This window comes from Panthera tigris, chromosome X (genome assembly GCF_018350195.1).
Source record: "Panthera tigris isolate Pti1 chromosome X, P.tigris_Pti1_mat1.1, whole genome shotgun sequence".
Classification (NCBI taxonomy): Eukaryota; Metazoa; Chordata; class Mammalia; order Carnivora; family Felidae; genus Panthera; species Panthera tigris.
This window is the reverse complement of record NC_056677.1, coordinates 57,894,014-57,918,160: the sequence shown is the minus strand read 5'-3', so window position 1 is coordinate 57,918,160 and position 24,147 is coordinate 57,894,014. Positions and strand designations below refer to the sequence as shown.

At 42.6% G+C, this 24,147-nt stretch overlaps 2 protein-coding genes across 4 annotated transcripts in view; both read right to left on the bottom strand.

The window, feature by feature from the left end:
* Positions 1 to 12,543, bottom strand: part of TAF1 (TATA-box binding protein associated factor 1) — an 89,441-nt gene extending 76,898 nt beyond the window's left edge. For all 3 annotated transcript variants that reach the window (XM_042975250.1, XM_042975251.1, XM_042975252.1), the window contains exons 1-5: positions 12,518 to 12,543; positions 12,054 to 12,111; positions 4,353 to 4,942; positions 3,272 to 3,386; positions 3,009 to 3,125 (exon numbers count right to left, since the gene is read on the bottom strand). In XM_042975250.1, the coding sequence (XP_042831184.1) occupies positions 3,009 to 3,125; positions 3,272 to 3,386; positions 4,353 to 4,532 (412 nt within the window). In that variant the 5' untranslated portion in view covers positions 4,533 to 4,942; positions 12,054 to 12,111; positions 12,518 to 12,543. The remainder of the gene's footprint in view (positions 1 to 3,008; positions 3,126 to 3,271; positions 3,387 to 4,352; positions 4,943 to 12,053; positions 12,112 to 12,517) is intronic.
* On the bottom strand, positions 10,596 to 18,334 carry LOC102965418 (rho-related GTP-binding protein RhoG-like). The gene is made up of 3 exons (XM_007089120.3): positions 18,003 to 18,334; positions 12,518 to 12,615; positions 10,596 to 12,111 (listed from the first exon to the last, which is right to left on the bottom strand). Exons 2-3 carry the CDS (start codon positions 12,527 to 12,529, stop codon positions 11,521 to 11,523), a joined length of 603 nt encoding a protein of 200 aa, XP_007089182.1. The 5' UTR covers positions 12,530 to 12,615; positions 18,003 to 18,334; the 3' UTR covers positions 10,596 to 11,520.
* Positions 18,335 to 24,147: the final 5,813 nt, after the last annotated feature.

The following is a 24,147-nucleotide window of genomic DNA, read 5'->3' as shown; positions in this document are numbered from 1 at the left end:
TTCCACAATTGTCACCTTACTCCACACCTTTACATAGGTGTAGAGTAACTTGACATCTAGCCTGCAAGAAGTCTCCAAGTTTGTCTGCCCCTTTACCCCTTTTTTTAGTTTTCATTTATTTATTTTGAGAGACAGAGACAGCGTGAATGGGGGAGGGGCAGAGAGAGAGGGAGACAGAGAATCCCAAGCAGACTCCGCACCGGCAGCCCGGAGACCTATGTGGGACTCAAACCCACGAACTCACGAGATCACGACCTGAGCCGAAACCGAGACTGGGACACTTAACTGACTAAGCCACCCATGCTCCCACCCCCCTCCCCCACCCCCCACTTTACCCTTTTTCTAATCAAAACCCCAAAGCCACAGGTATCACTTTCCATCTCCACTTAGGAAGGAAATGCAATTAACATTTACAGAGCATCTACCATGCCACTGTACTATGTAGGTGCTTTCACACCACATGATAATAAACTTAAATTCCCACAAAAGAGTTATTAATTAATGAGGCAGGTTTTATCATCTTTATTGCAAACAAGAAAACTGAAGGATTATTACAAATCCAAGCCTCAAACACTGAGCAATTTTCCCAGGTTCAAACTAAATATGAAGCTGGGGGTTGAAGCTATCATTCTGATTTCAAAGTCCATTTTCTTTCTTTTCAACTTTATTTATTTACTTACTGAGAGAGAGAGAGAGAGAGAGAGAGAGAGAGAGAGAGAGAACCAGCTGGGGAAGGGCAGAGACAGAGGGAGACAGAATTCAAAGAGGCTCCAGGCTCTGAGCTGTCAGCAGGGAGCCCAACATGGGGCTCGAAGTCACAAACCACGAGATCATGACCTAAGCCAAAGTTGGATGCTTAATCGATTGAGCCACCCAGGCACCCCCATTTTCTTTTTATTATACTACCCTTACTGCACCAATCTATGCTGGTTTACAACCTTTTATGGCATCAAATCCCAAGTGAAGGTGCTGTCAAATTGTTCAATCAATTCTTGCTACCTAGCAGTATGTTTTCCACTCCTTTCAAAATTTATTTATTTTTACTAATCTCTACACCAATGTGGGGCTCAAACTCACATCAAGAGTCACATTCTCCACGGACTGAGCCAGCCAAGTGGCTCTCCACTCCTTCTAAGAAAACCTGCTAGCCAATTCCCCCCACACTAGTCACTTACTTCTACCTCCTAAACCTTTAGACAAGCCATTTTTCCAAACCAAAATGCCCTGCTGCTCCCTCCCCATGAAACCCTTTCAAATTTTTGCTCAAAATTCACCTCCACGACATCTCTTCTAATGACCTCCACTGACTTCCAGCTATTCCACAGAAGCATCATTGTAAATCAGGCCACGTGCAGGGGCCAATGTCAGAGGAGGAGGAAGCTAGGGGCATAGATGAAGGCACCTTCATTGGACAAGACAACTTGGAAATGAGTATCCCAGAGTACTAACACTATCAAATGCAGCATCACCCTTTTCCAGGAGGTTAGCTCATAAAACCCAACTAGGAAACCCCCACTCATCTTCTTCCTTAACATCCCTACCCAAGACAACAAACCCAAACCTGAAAATTACAATAATCCCTGAAAATCAGAGCTGCTAAGTCAGGGCACTTAGTTATGATATTTGTCTTAGACAATATCAACCTCTCAAAATTAAATACAATATTCCATACAGAAATTGAGCTTGTAGCTGGCTTATGTCTTATTATGAATAATTATGCTTTGTACTTGTTTATTCCATCTTCCTCAAATGATAAGAATATCCCTGACAGTAAGACCTGTATCTTCTATTTTTCTGGGTTACCTCTTGTGTATGTGGTAGTTAATTCTCCTTAAATTATATAAGCAGTTATATAAGCAGCATTGAAGCCCATTAACTGGTCCTGAAATCTGATTCAAAGAGGTAAACAATGAGCAACTTCACACAATATGTTAGGCAGTGAGAGGTAGTGTAAGGCAGTGGAAACAATGAATTACATATGTGTCAACTACCCTTTAAAAGTTGCAAAAATTAAAAGTCAAAAAAAAAAAAAAAAAAAAAGAACCATGATCAGTAGCTCTAGGTCCCAGACCACAGAAGAAAGCTCCTCAAGATCAGAAAATGGATTTTATTATCTTCATACCATACTGTCAGTTTATAGTCCATAACAGGTGCTCGATAAATGTCTAGTGACCTGACTTGAACTCGTCAAGGTCTGTCATTAGCTAACTTACAGAACTTTTACTAAAGTCCCACATCTTATTAAAGTCAAAGCCCAAGTTTTCCTTATCTATGATGAGGTTAAGAATAAATAATCACTAAGACCCCTTTCAGCTTTGATTGATTCTACATGTAGCACTTTATACAAGGGAGAAAAACCTATATTGTGAGCAAGCATTAGGTGCATTCTGTCAGCATACAGGTGGTGAGTGATTAACAGAAGGTGAGCCAATAAATACATGTGCTCATTTATACAGGGCATAGTATATATTAATCCTCCTTGAACTACCAAGTCCCTGAGGGCAAAGACTGTGTTTAAATAGCATCTGAAAACAGGGGCGCCTGGGTGGCTCAGTCAGTTGACTGTACGACTCTTGATTTCAGTTCAGGTCCTGATCCCAGGGTCATGGGATCAGGCGGCACGTGGGGCTCCGTGCTGAGCGGGGAGCCTGCTTGGCATTCTCTCTCTCTCTCTAAAATAAATAAAATGAAAAAGCAATTTTTAAAAAATAGCATCCAAAACAGTGTCATGAACTTAAATACCAGATGATAAAGAAAGCGTTATCATCCTGACTTGGTGTTCACCAATAATTTGGGAATAACCAGTATGAGGAATAAAAGCCTGAATATAACACTGCCCCAGAACACACACACAAAAAGGACAGCGACTACGTAAAACTGAGCTGACAAAGAGAGAGAAGCAAAGGATGGAGAACAAGAACAATGGCAGAAAGCATACACAGAAACAAAATGGACTACACAGCAAGAAAATGACCTGGGATGCTCTACTGAGGACACTAAAGAATCACCTGAGTGGCAAAGAGGCTGCAAACTCCCCATTGTCTGCTGATATCTTCGGCTTTCATCTTCTGCTACCTCATTGATGTCTGAATAGTCCACAGCATCTTCTGTACTCCTGATCCATCCTATAAATAAAAGCAGAGGCCGGGGGAGCAGGTATATCTCAACTAAGAGCAAGTAACTCTCACTCCCAATAATTCCCATTGAAAAGTGCATATACAGTAAGTGGCTAGCCTCCTCCTCCACCTTACTCCCCATGACCCAGACTTACCTTCATCATTTACAAGGACACCATCAGTCCCAGTCAATTCTTCGTTTGCCGTGAGTTCAGTGATCAGGCTGCCAAGACCCAAAGCGCCCAAGCCTGCCAAGTGCTTCTTACATTCCTGAAAAAGGGACAGCACTAGAGTCAAAGATAACAATTAAACCTAAGCTTCCCACACAAAGCTTAGGAACATCACATTCAAGAACTGTAAAGTATATCTTCCACTAAACTCCACATTGATCAGATCTTTATGAATATATATATATATGTGTATATATATATATATATATATGCTGTCCAATTTCATCACCATACTTCAATATAAGAAAAGATTATTCAAAGAACCATCAAGTCTAAACAAATGGAACAGTTCTCTGATTAAAGGTTAAGGCAAATCACTGGATTAGAAAGGGAATACAACTTTTTTTTACTACCTTTTGTGTGTCTGCGTGTATGGCAGAAGAATATTGATCAGTGTTTTCTCCTTGAGAAAATGAACCGAAGTCAAAGTAGGCAAGGTTCATTTAGGCACAGGAAACAATTCCATGAATGTCAGTGAGCAGGGGAAACTACCTAAGAAGTGCACTGCGCCAGAAGAGGTCTGCCCCAAATAATCCGAACATTCACTGTTCTAAAAACTGAGGCTTGGACTACATGATCTGTTGCAGGTTAGGTCCAATTCTCTGGCTCTAGAACCACGTCAGGTGAATGATGTCAGAAATGCAGTTTCAAAAATCTTCAAAGTTCTCATAGCAACGGTTTAAAAACAATGTCACTAGTTACGCTATTTTTCCTGCTGCCTTGTTAGGATGAATATTATCCCCCAAAGGCCCCCACATCAGCGCCCCTGACCTACGAGGGCTAGCCTACCATTCTCTCTTCTCCCTACCCTCAAACAGAACCAAGCCTCCCCACTCTATGTTATGCACACTCTAGTATGACAGTGCCGGCTTGTTTCCTCTCCTGTCTTACGTTAACTGCGCCGTCTCCCAGAGACTCTCCCCTAAGCACCCTCTACTGTCCTCAATCTTACCTGCTCCCCTGAACTGCACCACCCCCAACCCTATCCCCACGCCCACGCCCTCACATCATCCAAGACGCTTTCCCCCTCCAGCTGCCCGGCTCCATTGATGTTGCCAAAAAGGAAACCGGTTAAAGAAAATGGGCCTCCTCCCGCCGAATCTTCATCGCTGTCTGTGTCAGACATGATGGCGGTCGTGGTGTCACTAGCTGCTGCGGGTAGCAGCAAATCCCAGCCGGGTCCCATAGACCGGAAACAAAAATATCAGTCGCCCAGAAGTGACTTAGAGAGCTCCTTGATCCAACCAGGCCCTACCGGAAGCGGAATGGGGGGGAGGAGACGGAAACCGGAAAGACCGGCCGTCCTACGAAAAAGGAGAATTTGTTTCACTACTTTACTAACGGCTTTTGATTCGACACTACACGATCAGGAGGTTACATATCTCGCAAGCGGTTGGTCAAAGGAACGGTTGGGTCCCGCCCCTTCCACTTATCTTCACGCGACCCTTCTCAGAGCCTTGGAGTGCTATGGTCCTTCTTCCAATTAGGGGGAACTGCTTGGTGACGAGGCACGTCTTGGTAAACCGCGGGCGTCCACGACAGGGTACACGGAAGTGGAGGCTAGAAGTAGCCCTGGGTGTCCCGCTTCGCTGTTTCCTGTCAAGAAGAAACTGGCCGTGAATTGCACTGTGCCAGAACTACCTTTGCACGTTAGTTGTTTTGAGTTACCATTTCCCCATGGAAGTGGAGTCCTCCCCCCGCCCCGTTTTTTTTTCGAGAAATGTAAAAACGAAAGAGTAGAATGAACTGCCGACCCCCCACCTGTATTCTTAATTGTTAACATTTTTACAGGGTTTTTTTAAAATTTCTGAACCATTTGAAAGTAGGTTACACAAATATGGGATTCCCCAGCCCTAAAAATAGACGTTCTTCTACATATCTACAAAACCATTATCGCATCTTTAAGTGCGATGAGTCTTTAATTCAATATCACTTAACATACAGTTCATATTTACATTTCCCCAATTGTCCTAGTTGGAGCATTTTACACTTCAAACCGGGATCCGCTCAGGGTTCCCAATGCGCGGCATTTGGTAATTTCCCTTCAGTCTTAATCCAGAAAACACCAGCCTTTTCAAAAAAAATGACACATTTTTTTAAGAATCCAGGCAAATTGTCTTGAAAATACTCCGTTTTCTGAATTCGTCTGTTTCTTCAACTTGATTTAGGTTCAATATTTTGCTGGCCACCAGAAGGCACAAATGGTTGTCCCAGTATTGATGATGCTATATTTGAGCTCAGAGCCTGGAGCCTGCTTCAGATTCTGTCTCTCTCTCTGTCCCTTCCCTGCTTGCACTCTGTCTCTCTGTCTCTCAAAAATAAATAAAACATTAAAAATAGTTTATAAAAAAAATTACTTGAATCATTTTTTTCTCTATGGATTTGTTTCTGTTTGTATTCAACTTTATGATTTGCTTTTATTATCCATTTATATAATTTAATTTTTAAACTATGTAAATTTTGACATGGTTCAAAGTCTATGTAACTATGTAAAAACTATGTAACTGTACTGTAAAAACTATGTAACTATGTAAGTATGTAACTATGTAAAAAGCTATTTCCATTGAAGTCTTGCTCCCAGGCCTATGCTCTCTACCCCATTCCCAGCCACTCCCTTTAAGTAACCATTCATTAATTTCTGGGTTATCCTTCCTGTGTTTATTTTTTTATTGAGGCATAATTGACATATTCTATTAGTTTCAGGTGTACAATATAATGATTTGGTATTTGTACTTCCTGCATTTCTTTTTTACAAAAATAAGCAAATGAGTACTCATGTTATTTCTGCTTTTTCATTACACAAAAGGTAGCATACTATATATACTCTTTCACCTTGCTTTTTCGCTTAATAATTTAGCCTGGAAATCACAGTGTACCACTTAATAGCACTCTTCCTCATTCACTTTTATGGCTGCTTAGTACTTCACTGCATGGACGTCCCTTGGAATGTGAACAGTAGTGACATTTCTAGGCCAGATGACAAAGATCTGCCAAAACCTGCATAGTAGCTGAGATGCTGCACTCTGGTAGTGAAAAGTTAGGAGAATACTTTTGCTATCCTAATGGTTAAGGCAAAAAAGCAGAATGGAATATGTTTTTAAATGTACTTTATACTGCTTGGCTGCTTGTGCTTAAGGAAAAGCAGATTCAGCAATAGGTAGTTGGAGGATTATAGAATGGGGAAAGAGGCTTCAGATACTATAAATATTAAAGATGCTATTCTTGACTTAAAATGTGGTTTTGCATAAGTTTACCCAGCAATTCCCAGCACTCCTAGGTATATACACAAGAGAACTGAAAACATGTCCATACAAACCCTTGTGCACAAAGGTTCACAGTAGCACTATGCATAGTAGCCAAAAGGTAGAAACAATCCAAATTTCCCTCAACTATGAGTAGATAAAATATGGTATATCCATACAGTGGAATATTATTCAGCAATAAAAAGAAATGGAGTACCCATGTGTGCTGCAAAATGAATGAAGCTTGAAAATATTATGCTGAATAAAAGAAGAGTTCCAGGGGTGCCTGGGTGGTTGCTTGGGCATCCAACTTCGGCTCAGGTCGTGATCTCACTGTTCATGGGTTTGAGCCCAGTGTTGGGCTCTGTGCTGACAGCCTGGAGCCTGATTCAGATTCTGTACCTCCTTCTCTCTCTGCCCCTCCCCCACCCAAGCTCGCACTCTCTCTCTCTCTCTCAAATAAACATTTAAAAAAATTTAAAAAACGAGTTCCAAATAACCACATATTGGGGGCACCTGGCTGGGTCAGTCGGTAGAGCATGCAACTCTTGATGTCAGGCACATGAGTTCAAGCCCCACGCTGGGTGTAGATGTTAATTAAAAAAAAAGATCACGTATTGTTTGATTCCATGTACACTAAATGTTCAGGAAAGACAAAGTAGAGTACTGATTGCTTAGGGCTGAGGATGGGAACAGGAATTAACTGCATGAGGGATCTTTTGGGGGTGATGGAAATGTTCTAAAACTGGATTTTGGTGACAGCTGCAGGACTCAGTCACTACTAAAAGTCATTAAACTGTACACTTGAAATGGGTGAATTTTTTGGTATGTAAATTATACTTCAATAAATCTGTTTTCAAAGCAAAGCAAAACAAAACACAACCCTGTTTTGCTTCTCCTTACCACTCACTTAATAGTGCATTGGCACCATATACAATTAAGTCAGTATTAGTTCGTTTTTATGACAGAGGAAGGATATTTTCCTGAGATAACTGGAAGAGGCAAAGGACATTAAATGTTATGTCTCATGTCTACAACCCTAGCCACTAGTACAGTAATACCTCTAACACACCAGGAGTCTGATAATTGTTTACTGGATGTAGTGTAATAATTGCCTACAGGGAACTAACTGGTGTGTCACTAGTGAAAAGCTAAAAGGAAATGAAGCTAAATCGTGGAGATACAAAGGTGGTTGGGGTAAGGCAAGAACTAGAGAATCAATGTTAACAGTGAAGACAGTTCCCTACCCTGGTCGTCTGAGGTAGAAAAATAAGTACGGTTACACACAGGTGCGATGTGAAATATGACAAAGTTATTTCATCCTTTGCAAGTTGAAAGGCATTTAGAAGCAACTCAAAACAAAGGAGGGGGATGGAGGAATTGCTTCAATCTTTAGAAAGCAACAGACCCAGTAAAATCAGAAAAGTTTATTACCATCCATTATGAACAATTTAAAAAGTGATATTAGCATGTTAGTCTTGATACAAAATCCTTTTAAGTAAAAAAAATCAAGATGCCAGTGTATGTTTAGGACCATCAGAACAGCCCAATTCAAAACCACACTCTCAGACTTGTGGATCAAATCTCCGTTCATTAGAGGACACAACTTTGACCAAACCAAACCCAGGCTTACATTTGGGAATTTGCCAGGCAAAATGGGAGCAGGAGCCACAATTAAATTAAAAGCCAATTTAAGAGATTTCAGTAGCTACACAGAAAGTTCCCAGAGACACAGGCGTCAGCCACATTTCTAGCCCCTTTCAACCACGAAGTCCTGTGAGCACCTCAGGCAGCATCAATCAGAACATCCTGAGACTAGAATACACTCGAGCAATTGGTGCTTTCATTTGGCTGCCTGTGGGAAAACTCAGCGTCCAGTTGACTCCTACAGTCACACTACTCTAACAGACCCCCACTTTCCAATGTGTTACTGGGCCACCCTCACCTTCTTCCAGGTAATACCCTGTTCACACAGAGCCCCTACAACCCTGGGGCCCTGGGTCACACACCGGAAATAGATACAGTACATTGAAATTGAGATAGGAGACGTCTACCAGACAATATCCATCTTGGATCCCCCACAGCTTTAGACAATCAGTGGTGTAAAAATATACACCATTGAATTACTGTATGGAGTGGAGGGTGCAGTGATAAAGGAAAATCAAAACAAAACACTTTTGCCCATGGTGAGGGAAAGGAAAACCAGAAGAAAAGGAGTTAGACTAGTGAGCTTACATGACTTTTTACCTTCTAACAATACTTGGTATCTGCCTGACCTCCAGGGTTCAGATTCTCCAAAAATAGGGGTGCCAGAATTAGCAAATAAAAATACAGAATGACCCATTAAATCTGAATTTCAGATAAACAGCAAATCATGCTTTACTCTAAGTAGGTCCCAAATATTGCATGGTGCATACTTACGGTAAAAAATTACTTATAAAAAAGTAGGGGTGCCAGGGTGGCTCAGCCGGTTGGGTGTCTGGCTCTTGATCTCGACTCAGGTCATGACCTCATGGTTCGTGAGTTTGAGCCCCATGTCGGGCTCTGCGCTGACAGCATGGAGCTTGCTTGGGATTCTCTCTCTCTCCCTCTCTTGCTCCTACCTCACTCACAATCTCTATCTCAAAATAAATGAATAAACTTAAAAAAATTATTTGTAAAAAAAATATTCCCTTTTATCTGGCAACCCTATTCAGGAGGTTCAGTTACCTGAGGGCTAATCTGATCATATATTGCCAAAGAGCAACAGTAAGACCATCACAGAACAAAACACAGGCACTTCACCCACCACAGAAGGCAGGATGTGATTCTTTTAACTCCATTTCCCAGACTCTCAAAGATCCAATGCTTATTTTGGCAGGGTGAGAGAGTATGTGCACAGCGGAGTTCTCAACCACTATCTGCCAGGTGGAGAAGTTATGTTTTCCTTCTATATCAGATGAAGAAGGTCAAAACTACAAGTAGGGAGGATAAGGAGAAGCAGGCCTACCAGGGTAAGGAATCTGACTCCTACTCTCCAGAGCAGGCTGAGCAACTCCAGCAAAATCCCCACAAATGTGACAGCCCCAGGGTCTGGAGATACAACATACTCTCCAAGTCTCTTGGAGCAACTACAAGACCTCAAAGGCAACCAAGACTAAACACACACACACACAGATGCAGATGTACAGAGGAGGGAGGAACAGGAAGAGAGCAAGGTAGCCTTTATGGTAACTCAGAGGACGCTGAGGAGTCTGAGGGAATCAAAGAACTCCCTGACAATGACTAGCAGAACATTTTGTTTGTTGGTTGGTTAGTTTTATTTATGGGGTTAACCTTTAGTGGTCTTTCCCTAAAGTGAAAGCTGACAGAAAAACAGGGACTAAGAGACACCTCAGGGACACAGTTTTATGGAGGGATCAACTCCACATCGCCAAGCCCATAGTGCTATCATAATCTGATAGCAGATCTGACCATCAAGACCCCACTCCCAAGGCACTATCATGACTAAGTGCCAAACCCATTTCCTGAGGGTGGAAGAGGAACCAACAACAAGTCCATGGTGGATGAATACTCCTCTCAAAGGCATAAAGAGGGAAAGAAACATCAATGGGTCACATGGGTGGCTCAGTCAGTTAAGGTTAAGCAGCCAACCCTTGATTTTGGCTCAGGTCATGATCTCAAGGTTCTTGAGTTCCAGATTTGCATCTCTCTCTCTCTCTCTCTTTCTCTGTCTTCCCTCCTCCTGCCCCTCCCCCACTTGTGTGTGCTCTAGCTCTCTCACGCTCTCTCTCTCTCCCTCTCAAAATAAAACTTTTTTTAAAAAGAGGGAGGGGCACCTGAATGGCTCAGTCAGTTAAGCATCAGACTTCAGGTCACGATGTCACGTTAGTGGGTTCAAGCCCCACGTCAGGCTCTGTGCTGACAGCTCAGAGCCTGGAGCCTCATCAGATTCTGTGTCTCCCTCTCTCTCTGCCCCTACCCCACCCCTCTCAAAAATAAATAAACATTAAAAAAGAGGGAAACCTCAAAAAGAACAGGATCACATTATGCTTTTTTCCCCCTGCAGCCTCTGTGGGAATTTCTAGTACCTATTAACTGAGTATCTCTGAAAATGTGTTTCCAGAGATGTTAACAGGTGTTGCATGGGACCAAAACAAAAAAAGTTCAGTGAAATAATTTTGGGAAATGTTGCCTACTTATTGAAAGTTATAAATTCCTGCAGTAGAGGAACCTATTCAGCTTTATTTAAATCACAGGTTACCAGAAGGGAGGTGGGTGGGGAGCTGGGTTAAATAGGTGATGGGGGTTAAGGGGTGAACTTGTTGTGATGGGCACCAGGTATTGTGCAGATGTGTTCAATCACCATATTGTACACCTGAAACTAATATTATACTGTGTGGTAACTGGCATTTAAACAAAAACTGAAAAAAAAAATCACTGGTTCCTGACTTACTTGACCACAGAACCCTTTTAAGGAACATCTATTAGTATCTCACAGAACTTTGAAAAATGCTGCTTAACCATTTTTTGCAAAAATATCTGATCTCAAGAATGGGAAGAACATGCCAATACTGGGAACACCCAGGAATCACATATAAAATGCTTTTCCAAAATTAGCATATTAGAAAGTTTAAGGCAATGATCTGAAAACTGTAGAAACTTGTCCTTCTGTGAGGCACTTGCTCAATGGTAAATACAAGTAGGAAAGCTAAATTTAGAGGTAAAAGTCAGTCTCTCTCTCTCTCCCCAAACTTCCTCCAGAAGATTCAGACCAAACTTCAAAGCAGCCATGTACAAACTAGGCTGTCTTTGTTCCTCCAAAAGCCCAACAACCTGGAGCTTACGGGTTCTAGGAAAAGAGACAAATCGCTTGTGCTGGCATTGTTAAATGCTATCAAAGGAATCCCCCTCATTCTCCTTAGGTGCAGTCCCCAAGTAGCACCCTGAAAGCTATAAGAGGACACACTTCTTGGTGTTCTTCTTTGTGGCAGGGTAAAGCACAGCACGGACAGCTTCTGAAAATACCTCATGGACCCCATCCTGCATCAGGGCTGAACATTCCAGATACTTCACAGCCCCCACCTGCTTAGCCAGGGAAGTGCCTTGCTGAGGAGTTGTGGGCACTAGGCTCTGTTCCTTCAGCTTCTTCACTGTCTCAATGTCATTCCGCAGGTCCCTCTTGGTGCCTACCAGCAGGACAGGTACATTGGGGCAATGATGAGACACCTCTGGGTGCCACTTATGCCTCACATTGGCATACGACGATGGATTACCAATAGAAAAACAAATGACAAAGATATTGGTCTGGGGGTAGGACAGCGTTCGCAGTCGGTCATACTCCTCTTGGCCAGCTGTGTCCCACAGGTTCAGGCTGACAATTTGGCCGTCCACAGATGTCTGGGCACTGTAGTTGTCAAAGACGGTGGGGATATACTCCTCAGGAAAAGCATTTGTTGTGTAACTGATGAGGAGGCAGGTCTTACCTACAGCCCCATCTCCTACGACCACACATTTGATTGTCTGCATTCTTCCCTTGGAGTCCTAAGTGAAAGAGAGAAAGAAAGAGTGTTCACAGGGGTGCCTGGGTGGCTCAGTCAGTTGAGCGTCCAACTTTGGCTCAGGTCATGATCTCACGGGTTGTGAATTCGAGCCCCATGTCGGGCTTTCTGCTGTCAGCACAGGGCCCATTTCAGATCCTCTGTCTCCCCCTCTCTTTCTGCTCATCCCCTGCTCATGCTCTGTCTCAAAAATAAATAAATAAAACATTTAAAAGAAGAAGAAAGAGTGTTCACAGATGCTTGGTTAATTTTGGGAGCCTATGCTTTATAAACCTTTCTTTCCCTCTGAGAAATTGAGGAAGACACCCCCCCACACACACACACTGTCCATCCCCTTAACACCACATAAGAGTCAGCTGGGAAAGACTGTATAGGGTAGGGGTTCTTACCGCGGAGTCCATGGACTGCTAGACAATAAGCTTCAGTAGGTCCTAGAAGCCACCTCTGAAGTATACAATATGATGTGAATGTACGTAAGTGAATTTTTCTGGAAAGAAGATCAAAAACTGTCATCAGATTTCGAAAAGGGCTGAGCCCGTAAAGATTAAAAAGCATTCATATACACAGGTATTTATGTTACATCTTTGTCATGACACCTGGATATACTCTACCAAAGGTGCTAAAACATAGTGGGTGCTCAATAAATGGGAACAAAGTTTTTAAAAACCATTGATACAGTTTTTGAGTGTCCAACTTCAGCTCAGGTCATGATCTTGTGGCTCATGGGTTCGAGCCCCACATTGGGCTCTGTGCTGACAGCTCAGAGCCTGGAGCCTGTTTCAGATTCTGTGTCTCCCTCTCTCTGCCCCTTTCCCCCCCCCCCTCAAAAAATAAATAAGCATTAAAATTTTTTTAATACATAAAAATAAAAAACCATTGATATAGAAAGAAGGTTCTAAAGGTTGAAACAAAAGAGACATGGCTCTTACTTTGGGGATGTGGCTATTGACTCAGCAAAGAAACCTCTGTTCCTAACAAACAGTGACACCGTAATACTGGAGAGAAAGGTAGGCCAGTCAGACATAGCCCTCTACAGAAGTCGTTAAGAGTCCAGGCTCTGAAGTCAGACCACCTGGAGTCTAAAACCAGTCCTCTCTTTTCCTAAGCTTTGTAAATTTGGGCACGTTTTTAAATGAAACAATGTACGTGTAGTACTCATTAGTGCCTGCCACATAGGGAATACTCATTAGAAGTATTAGGAGCTACCATGACTTCATAACAATTCTTCTGTTCTGGGGAAGGCAACAGTTCTGTAATATGATTACAATGCTAGACAAAGCAGGGATCTCATCCCTTCCTACCCTATCTAAGCAAAACCATAGGTCATAACAGCACCATACTTTCTCATCCATTTCTTCATGAATCAAGCATTTGAGAGTTAATGGTAAGGTACAGATGATCTCCAAGAAGCATGTTTACTATCAATGCCCTACCCTGTCAGTGTCCCCCAAAACACTCCATTTCCTTTTAGCTTCTTAACTACTATACTAATTTCAGACCTGATCCTGATAGCATTAGCTTCGTCAAGTGTCAGAACATGGAGGAATGGGGATAAACTGTCATATGTATTTGATTATGGAAAAAAAATTGAGAATCTGTTAGTTTCTCACCTTCGGAATTTGGGGGAATAGATACATCCCCCATCTTGTTGTCTTATTAGCTAAGGTCTACATCAGGCCCATATCATAGATAAAACAAAACACCTTATTTTGGGTCAGAATCAAGAAAAATTGGCCTTCTGGGGCGCCTGTCTGGTTCAGTTGGAAGAGCATGTGACTCTTGATCTTGGGGCTGTGAGTTCAAGCCCCACGTAGGGTGTAGAGATTACATACATACATAAACTTAAAGAAAAGAAAAGCTGGCCTTATGAGTATGCTTCACACAGGCACACTGGAGGCAGCTATCCTCGCGCACAGCCAATTCTGACCATCAAGGCATTCCACCAAGAAGCCTTCACTAGCACAGGTCCCACAGCTAAAATTTCAGAGTGTAATTCAGCTCCAGTAGGCAACCATCCCAGGGTATCCACTGATCATCAGCTCTTTTCATCTAGGAATCTCTTTGCATCTAGGAATAGACATAAGGATCAAACATACATTTCTTTTTTTTTTTAATTTTTATTACATTTCTTTATTTTTGAGAGGCAGAGAGACAGAGCGCGAGTGGGGGAGGGGCAGAGAGAGAGGGAGACACAGAATCCGAAGCAGGCTCCAGGCTCTGAGCTGTCAGCACAGAACCCGATGAGGGGCCCAAACTCAAGAACTGTGAGATCATGACCTGAGCCGGTCGGATACTCAAGCGACTGAGCCACCCAGGCGCCCCATACATACATTTCAATGGAAACAGGGTAAGGTCACCACCACCTTCTTTGAGAATAGCCTTCCTTGATTTTCCCAGTCTGGATTAATTTCTTCCTCCTCTGAATTCCTATAGCAATTACTGCCTGTACAACTCAGCTTCCCAGCCTGCTATAGGTATCATCCAGTGTCTAACATCTCTGTTCAGAGTGACTGCCTTCAAGACAATTGTGCACCTGACGGAGTTGTTGAACCAGAGCAAAACTTTTAGGCACAAAGACCACTTGGCACCCCAAGCTCAGGTCCTCATCTCTGTAAGCAGATGGGCTTTCAACTCACACTGATGCTTGGGAGCCTAGATGATGAAGTGCAGCTAGAACATCCCAGGTCTGAAACATAACCCAAAACATCCTCACCCACAGCAAACTTTCAATGAAAGGGAGTGCCCAGGAAAAGTCCCAGGTGTTTTGGGGGTGCTACTTTGTACAATTAACAGACTAATTTCTTCAGCCTGCATGTTCATTACATATTTTATTTATTTTTTTAATGTTTATTTGTTTTTTTTTTTTGAGAGAGAAAGAGACAGAGTGAGAGCGGAGGAGGGGCAGAGGGAGAGAGGGAGACACAGAATCTGAAGCAGGCTCCAGGCTCTGAGCTGTCAGCACAGAGCCCGACGCAGGGCTCAAATTCACAAACCGTGAGATCACGACCTGAGCTGAAGCTGGACGCTCAACTGACTGAGCCACCCAGGCACCCTTCATTATACATTTTATTTACTTATGTGTATGTTTGGAATTATCCATGGTTAAAAAGTTTAAAAATAATATTAAAGGGGCACCCTGGGTGGCTCAGTTGGTTAAGCATCTGACATCGGCTCAGGTCATGATCTCGCGGTTCGTGAGTTCAAGCCCCGCATCGGGTGAGCTTGAGCCATACTTTGGGCTCTGCACTGACAGTGTGGAACCTGCATGGGATCCTCTCTCTCTCCCTCTCTCTCTGCCCCTCGCTCACTTGCACCCTCTCTCTCTCAAAAATAATAAATAAATAATAAAAATTAAAAAATAATACAAAAAATATATCTAAAAAACTGAAAACAGGATCTCAAAGAGATATTTGCACACCAGTGTTCATTGCATCATTACTCACAAGCGCCAAGAGGTGGAAGCAACCTAATGTCCATCGATGGATGAACACATAAAGAAAAAATGTGATCAGGGCATCTGGGTGGCTCAGTCAGTTAAGCATCAGACTTCGGCTCAGGTCACAATCTTATAGTTTGTGAGTTCGAGCCCCACGTCGGGCTCTGTGCTGACAGTGTGGAGTCTGGAGCCTGCTTGGGCTTCTGTGTCTCCCTCTCTCTCTCTCTCTCTCTCTCTGCCCCTCCCCCACTCCCTCTGTGTCTCTTTCTCTCTCTCTCTCTCAAAAATGAATAAACTTCAAAAGATGTGATATACATATATATATATATATATATATATATATATATATATGAATATTATTCAGCCCTAAAAAGAAGGAAATCTTCATACATTACAACATGGATGAAACTTGAGGATATATGCTGAGTGAAATCAGTCGCAAACAGACATATAATGCGTGATTCCACTTACATGAGGTATCTAGAGTAGTCAAATACATAAAAACAGAAAGCAGAATGGTAGGTGCCAAGGCTGGGGGAGGAGAAATGGGGAGTTGTTTAATGGATATGAAGTTTCAGTTTTGCAAGATGAAAAATCTAGAGATCTGGGGCACATGGGTGGCTCAGTTGGTTAAGCGTCTGACCTCAGCTCAGGTCATGATCTCGTGGTTTGTGAGTTTGAGCCCTGCATCGGGCTCTGTGCTGACAGCGTGGAATCCACATAGAATCCTCTGTCCCCTTCTCTTTCTGCTACTCCCCCACTTGTGCTCTCTGTCTCTCTCAAAATAAATAAATAAACTTTAAAATTATTAAATGTTTATTTTTGAGAGACAGAGAGAGAGCGTGAGCAGGGGAAGGGCAGAGAGAGAGGGAGACACAGAATCTGACGCAGGCTCCAGGCTCTGCGCCATCAGCACAGAGCCCGATGCGGGGCTCAAACTCACAAACCGTGAGATCACAAACCATGAGATCACTATCTGAGCTGAAGTCGGACGCTTAACCGACCGAGCCACTCAGGCACCCCTAAATAAACTTTAAAAAAAAAGAAAAATTCTAGAGATCTATTGCACAACAATATGAATACAGTTAACACTACTGTACTGTACATTTAAAAATGGTTTAAATTACTAAAAACAAACATATTCTTCAAGGTTTTGGAGCTCTGGTAGAAGCCTAGAAGTTATAAGAGAAAGGCAAATGAGACAAGTTTGTCTACCTCAGCTTTGGGATCCAGCACAATGCTGTGCTGTTAAGAGCCACCTTCAGCTTTCCCCTCCTCACCACCACCACTATCTACACACACTCTCCCAGGTACTACTATGGGCAGCACACTACTAGAAGGGACTCAAAAAAGAGTAAAAAGAAAGAATGCTAGAAGTTACAATCTTGTGGTCAAGACAAAACTTCTGTGAAAAGGCAAATAATAATACAAAGTAATTCATGGCTTGGAGGGGAAAAAAAAGTTGCTATGGGGAAGCAACAGGAATCTAAAACTTGAGAGCTTATTATAGGCATTGTGCCAAATACTTTCACATTATCTTCTTTAAGCCTCCCAGTAGCACTGTGAAGTAGACATCAGAGCAGCTCAGAGATCTTTAGGTATGCCTCTAGGATCAGAAATTGGGAGAGGTGTGGCGCTGCAGAAATCAGCACCCCCAGAAAGTTCCCTTCTGAGTTAGTCATTCGCGGTTAACTGGAATTACAGTTTCTTCTAAATCTTCCAATGTCCTCTGACAAGGCATCCTTCTTCACATGTATAGTCTGCGTAGGAGTCCATTTTCTCCCAGGTTGAAACACAATGTAAAAGACCCAATAGCAGCAGAGACCAGAATGCAGCTAAAAGCATTAGTAATTCTAGCACATTCTCCTCCAAGTCTCACCCTTTCCATAAGTCTGAGTCTAATGTACTTGAAATCACTCTGTAACTTTCTGAAACTAAATCAATTCAGCAGAAGACCCCTCCCCATTTTTATTTACCACACTTTGCAACTTAGTTATCTACTAAATCCGGGAAGCCTTTTCACATTGAAGACAGACTTCTCTGGTTCAAGTCCAGTCGAAGAAGGCTTTAGGACTGGGGGCCGAAGGAAGCCATGTGAACACTCCCCAACCCAGAGGCAGTGGTAGTGACCCATCAATACCACACGAGCCCACTCAGCACTTCCCTCACATCCTTCTTCACCAAGGCTAATTGAATTCGGGACGTCATATGGACTGGTGAGCCCGGGACAGAGAGGTGCCCCACAAATAGGATTCACAAACAGGAAGAGCTGTCTCAGTCTCCTCCATAACATACATACACCTCATCCCACCCTCAAATGCCTTCCATCCAGGGAATGGCTCACAGACTAAGGCAACCAACCGTCCGGGGATGGGGAGACTCAAAAGGGCGGCGAGGGGTACCGCCCGGTGTGGGGGAAGGGTCTCCAAAAAGATTACCTGGCAAAGCGATCGTCCTCCCCGCGTCGCTCACCGATGCGGGCAGAGCCTCCAGGGCAATTCTCGCCCGGGGTGGGCAGGCTCGGCGGGCTCAGCGCCACATCCGGGCAGCTACCGAGTCCCACTCCGTCGTCACACGCAGTCTCGGCACGGTGCCCCGACACCTCCTGGGAAGTGGAGTCCTAGGGCCAACCTCACTGTCTGCCAGTCACAGGCTTCTAAAATACACCCTGGGGGTGATCGAGGATTACTTAGCTCCGGACCCCAGGTGCGGACCCCAAAACGAGTTACTCGGTTCAGAGGTCCCCAAGGCTCATCTTTCCCTTGGCAAGTGAGGCCACCCCCTCCTCCGCAGGCCCCCTTTTCCTCCTCAAGACCAATATTAACATAAGGAGGCGCTCCGGAAACTGACGTATTAGGAGAAACGGAGGCGATAAAAGAAAACGAGGGGCGTGTGGGTGGCTCTGGGAGTGGGGGGTGCCTGGTTGGCTCAGTCGGTTAAGCCACCGACTTCGCTAAGGTCATGATCTCCGGAGTTGTGAGTTAGAGCCCGGGGGCAGGCTCTGTGCTGACAGCTGGGAGCCTGGAGCCTGCCTCAGATTCTGTGTCTCCCTCTCTGTCTCTCTCTTTCTCAAGAATAAATAAACATTTGGGGTCATCTGTGTGGCTCAGTCGGTTGAGCATCTGACTTTGGCTCAGGTCATGATCTCACGGTTCACGGGTTCAAACCCCGTGTCGTGCTCTGTGCTCACAGCTCAGAGCCTGGAGCCTGCTTTGCGGATTCTGTGTCTGCCTCTCTCTCTGTCCCGCCCCTGCTCGTGCTCTGTCTCTCTCTCTCTCTCTCTCTCTCAAAAATAAATAAAACATTTTTAAAAAAGAATAAATAAGAGACTCTTAAATACAGAAAACAAACTGAGGGTGGAGTGGGGGAAGAGGGAAAATGGGTGATGGGCATTGAAGAGGGCACTTGTTGGAATGAGCACTGGGTGTTGCATGTAAGCCAATTTGACAATAAATCATATTAAATAAATAAATAAATAAATGCCTGTCAGGAAAAAAAAAAAGAATAAATATTTTAAAAAAGATGGGGCGCCTGGGTGGCTCAGTCGGTTGGGCGGCCGACTTTGGCTCAGGTCATAATCTTGTGGTCTGTGAGTTCGAGCCCCGTATTAGGCTCTGTGCTGACAGCTTGGAGCCTGGAGCCTGCTTCGAATTCTGTGTCTCCCTCTCTCTCTGCCCCTTCCCCATTCTCACTCTGTCTCTCTCTGTCTTTCAAAAATGAATAAATGTTTAAAAAAATTATAAAAAGAAAATGAGCTAGTGAACGAATTAGGGTTACTGTCACTATGTATTAATTTGCATTTTCTAGAGTTTTCTGTAAATGGAATCATATAGTATGCACTCTTTTTTTTAGCAACTTTGTTGAGACCTAAATTCACATACTGCACAATTCACTAATTTTAATCCTGCAATTCAGGGGCACCTGGCTGGCTCAGTCAGTAGACCATGTGACTCCTGATCTCAGAGTCCTAAATTCAAGCCCTAGGTTGAGTGTAGAAACTACTTAAAAATAAAAAATCTTTGGGGCGCCTGGGTGGCTCAGTCGGTTAAACTCCATCTTCAGCTCAGGTCGTGATCTCGCGGTTGATGAGTTTGGGCCCCGCGTCGAGTTCTGTGCTGACAGCTCGGAGTCTGGAGCCTGCTTCGGGTTCTGTGTCTCCCTCTCATTCTCTCTCTCCCTCTGTGCCCCCCCCCCCACTCATGCTCTGTCTCTCGAAAATAAAGACTGAAAAAAAAAAACAATAAATCTTTTTAGAAACTGTACAATTCAATGCAGTTTTTGTATGTTACATTATTTTTTAGGTTACTTTGTTTTTATTTCATTTTATTTATTTTTATTTTTTTAATGTTTATTCCTTTTTGAGAGAGAGAGGGAGAGAAGAGCGAGCAAGTGCAAGCAGGGGAGGGGCAGAGAGAGAGAGACACAGAATCCGAAGCAGGTGCCAGGTTCCTAGCTGTCAGCACAGAGCCCAACACGGGGCTCGAACCCATAAGCAGTGAGATCATGACCTGAGCCAAAGTCTGATGCTCAACCGACTGAGCCACACAGGCGCCCCTTAAGTTTCTTTATTTACTCAGAGAGAGAGCGAGAGAGTGCAGGAGAGGGGCAGAGAGACAGAGAGAATCTCAAGCAGGCTCTATCTCACCAACTGTGAGATCATGACCTCAGTTGAAATCTGGAGTCAGACGCTTAATGACTAAGCCACCCAGGTGCCCCACATTATTCATTTTTTAAATTGTGGTAAATATGTATAACAAAATTTGCCCTTTTAACCATTTTCAAGTGTACAATTCAGTGCCATTAAGTATATTCACAATGTTGTGCAAAATCGTCACCATTGATATGTCCAAAACGTTTTTTATCGCCCCAAATAGTAACTCTGTATCCATTAAGCAATAACACCTTATTCCCTCCTGCCCCCAGCCTCTGGAAACCAAATGTCTGTCTCCATGAATTTGACTTTTCTAGCTACCGTTCATCTTTTGATGGACATTTTGGTTGTTTACAATTTTTGACTATTATAAATAATGCTGCTATGAATATTGCCTTACAAGAATCTGGTTTTGTTGATTTTCTCTATTGTTTTGTTTTCTATTTCACTGATTTCCACTTTGATCTCCATTAATTATGTTACTATACTTTGAGTTTTATTTGCTCTTCTTTTTACTGAAGTGAAACCTGAAGTCATTGTTTTGAGACATTTCTTCTAATACAGGTTTTTAGTACATAAAAATTACCCCCTAAATACTGCATTAGCAAAATACCATAAATTATACAGTGTGGTTTTTTAAATCTTTATTGAGTTCAAAATATTTTCTAATTTCTCTTTTGATTTCTTCTTTGACCCATGGGATATCTAGAAGTGGATTGTTTCATTTTCAAATATTGAGGAATTCCCAGGGATCTTTTGGTTGTTGATGTGTAATTTAATTCCATTGTTTTTAGAGAACATATTTTGTATGTCTTGACCCTTTTGAATTCATTGAGTCTTTTTTGTGGCCTAGAACATGGTCTATTCTGGTAAATACTCCATGTGCACTTGAAAAGAATGTGTATTTTGATTTTAATGGATGGAGTGTTCTAAAAATGTCAATTGGGTCAATGAGGTTGATAGTGTTGTTCACTTCTACTATATCTTTGTTGATTTTATGCTTACTTTTTCTATCAATTATTGAGAGAAAGCTGTTGAAATATCTGAATATTCTGACTAGAATTGTGGATTTGTCTATTTTTCCTTGCAGTTTATCTGTTTTTGATTCATGTACTTTGAAGCTCTTATATCAAGTGTACATGTATTTAGGAATGTTCTCTTCATTTATTGACCCCTTTACATTATGAAATTACCTTCTTTTTTTAATGCTTATTTATTTTTGACAAAGACACAGAGCGTGAGTGGGGGAGGGGCAGAGAGAGAGAGAAAGACACAGAATCTGAAGAGGCTCCAGGCTCTGAGCTGTCAGCAGAGCCTGACGCGGGGCCCAAACTCACAAGCCGTGAGGGGCTCAAACTCATAAGCCGTGAGATCATGACCTGAGCTGAAGTCAGATGCTCAACCAACTGAGCCACCCAGGTGCCCCTACCTTCTTTATTCCTGGTATCTTTGCTCTGAAATCTACTTTCTTCCATACTAATATAGCACCCCACCCCCAGCTTTCTTTTGAGCAGTGTTATCATGGCACATCTCTTTTACATACTTTTACTTTTAACCTATTTGTGTCTCTGTATTTAAAGAGCATTCCTTATAGGCAGCATATGGTTGGGTCTTGCTTTTTTTTTTTTTTTTACCCAGCTTTACCATCTCTACTCTGTAACTGGGGTGTTTAGACCAATCTACATTAAAAGAAAAAATTTTTAAATGCTTATTCATGCTTTGAGAGAGAGAGAGAGAAAATTATGAGTGGGGGAGGGGCATAGAGAAAGGGATACACAGAATCTGAAGCAGGCTCCAGGCACTGAGCTATCAGCACAGAGCCGGACGCGGGGCTCGAACTCATGAACCATGAGATCATGACCTAGCCAAAGTCAGACGCTTAACCAACTGAGCCACCCAGGCACCCTTAGACCAATCTATATTTAATGTAATTGTTAATATGGTTAAGGGTTTTTTTATGTTAATGTATTTATTTTAAGAGAGGGCATAGAGGAAGGGCAGAGAGAATCCCAAGCAGGCTCTGTGCTCAGTACAGAGACCAATGCGGGGTTTGATCCCACGACCATGAGATCATGACCTGAGTCAAAATCAAGAGTCAGACACTTAACCCACTGAGCCATCCAAGCACCCCAATATGGCTAAGTTTGAGTCTGTCATCTTGCTTTTGTTTTCCCTTTGTCCCATCTCTTCTTTGTTCTCTTTTTCCTCTTTTTTCTACCTCCTTTTGGATTGATCAATATTATTTTAATTCCATTTTATCTCCTTATTGGTTTATTAGCTTTACATCTTTGTTTTATTATTCTAGTCGTTGCTTGTAGGTTTATTATGTATAACCATAACTTAACAGTCTACTTTCAAGTGTTATTATACCACTTCATTAAGAGTTATAAGAAACTTATGTTAATGTACTTCAATTTCTGTCTTCTTGGATTTTACATTATTGTTATGCATTTTACTTGTACCCCACAATACACTGTTATTATTTTTGTTTAAACAGTTATTTTTTAATAGACTTTTTTTTTAAGTAAACTCTACCCCCAGCATGGGACATGAACTCATGACTCTGAGATCAAGAGTCACATGCTCTACAGACTGAGCCAGCCAGGCACCCCAGTAGACTTCACTTCTTACATCAGTTTTAGGTTCACAGCAAAACTGAGCAGAAAGTACAGAGAATTTCCATATACCCCCTGCCTCCAAAAGAGTCATAGCCTACCCCACTATCTCAACATCCCACACCACCAGAGTGGCATATTTGTTACAGTTGATGAACCTACATTAATACATTATTACTACCCAAAGTCCATAATTTAGAGTTCGTTCTTGGTGTTGTATATTCTTTGAGTTTTGACAAATGTACGATGACATATATCCACTATTATAACAGCATACAGAATAGTTTTCCTCTTCTAAAAATCCTCTGTGGTCTGCCTATTCATTCCCTTCTTCCCCCAATCCCTGGCAACCACTGATCTCTTTACTGTCACTATAGTTTTGCCTTTTCCAGAATGTCATACAGTTGGAATCACAAAATATGTAGACTTTTCAGATTGGCTCTCTCACTTAGTAATGTGCTTTTGAGGGTCTTCCATGTCTTTTCATGGACTGATGGCTTGTCTGGATTTACCACGGTTTATTTATCTGTTCACCTTCTGAAGGACATCTTGGTTGCTTCCAGGATTCAGCAATTATGAAGAAAGCACTATAAACATCTAAGTACAGGTTTTTGTGTGGTCATAAGTTTCGCTCATTTGGGCAAATTGAGTGTGATCGCTGGCCCAAATGGGCAATTATCTTTTTTTTTAATTTTTTAAATCTTTATTTATTTTTGAGAGAGAGAGAGACAGAGCACGAGCAGGGGAGAGGCAGAGAGAGAGGGAGACACAGAATCCAAAGCAGGCTCCAGGCTCTAAGCTGTCAACAGAGCCCGATACAGGGCTCGAACTCATGAACTGCGAGATCATGACCTGAGCCGAAGTTGGACGCTCAACCGACTGAGCTACCCAGGCACCCCGGGAAATTATCTTTTTAAAACATCTTTATTGAAATAAAAATTTACATACAATTAATTCACTCATTTTATTTATTTTTTATTTAAAAAAAAAATTTTTTTTTAACGTTTATTTATTTTTGAGACAGAGAGAGACAGAGCATGAACGGGGGAGGGTCACAGAGAGAAGGAGACACAGAATCTGAAACAGGCTCCAGGCTCTGAGCTGTCAGCACAGAGCCCGACGCGGGGCTTGAACCCACGGACCGTGAGATCATGACCTGAGCCAAAGTCGGACGCTTAACCGACTGAGCCACCCAGGCGCCCCTAATTCACTCATTTTAAATGTACAATTAATGATTGTCAGTATATTTACAATATTGTGCTATCATCACAATATGATTTTAGAACATGTTCATCACCCCAACAAGATCCCTCTTGC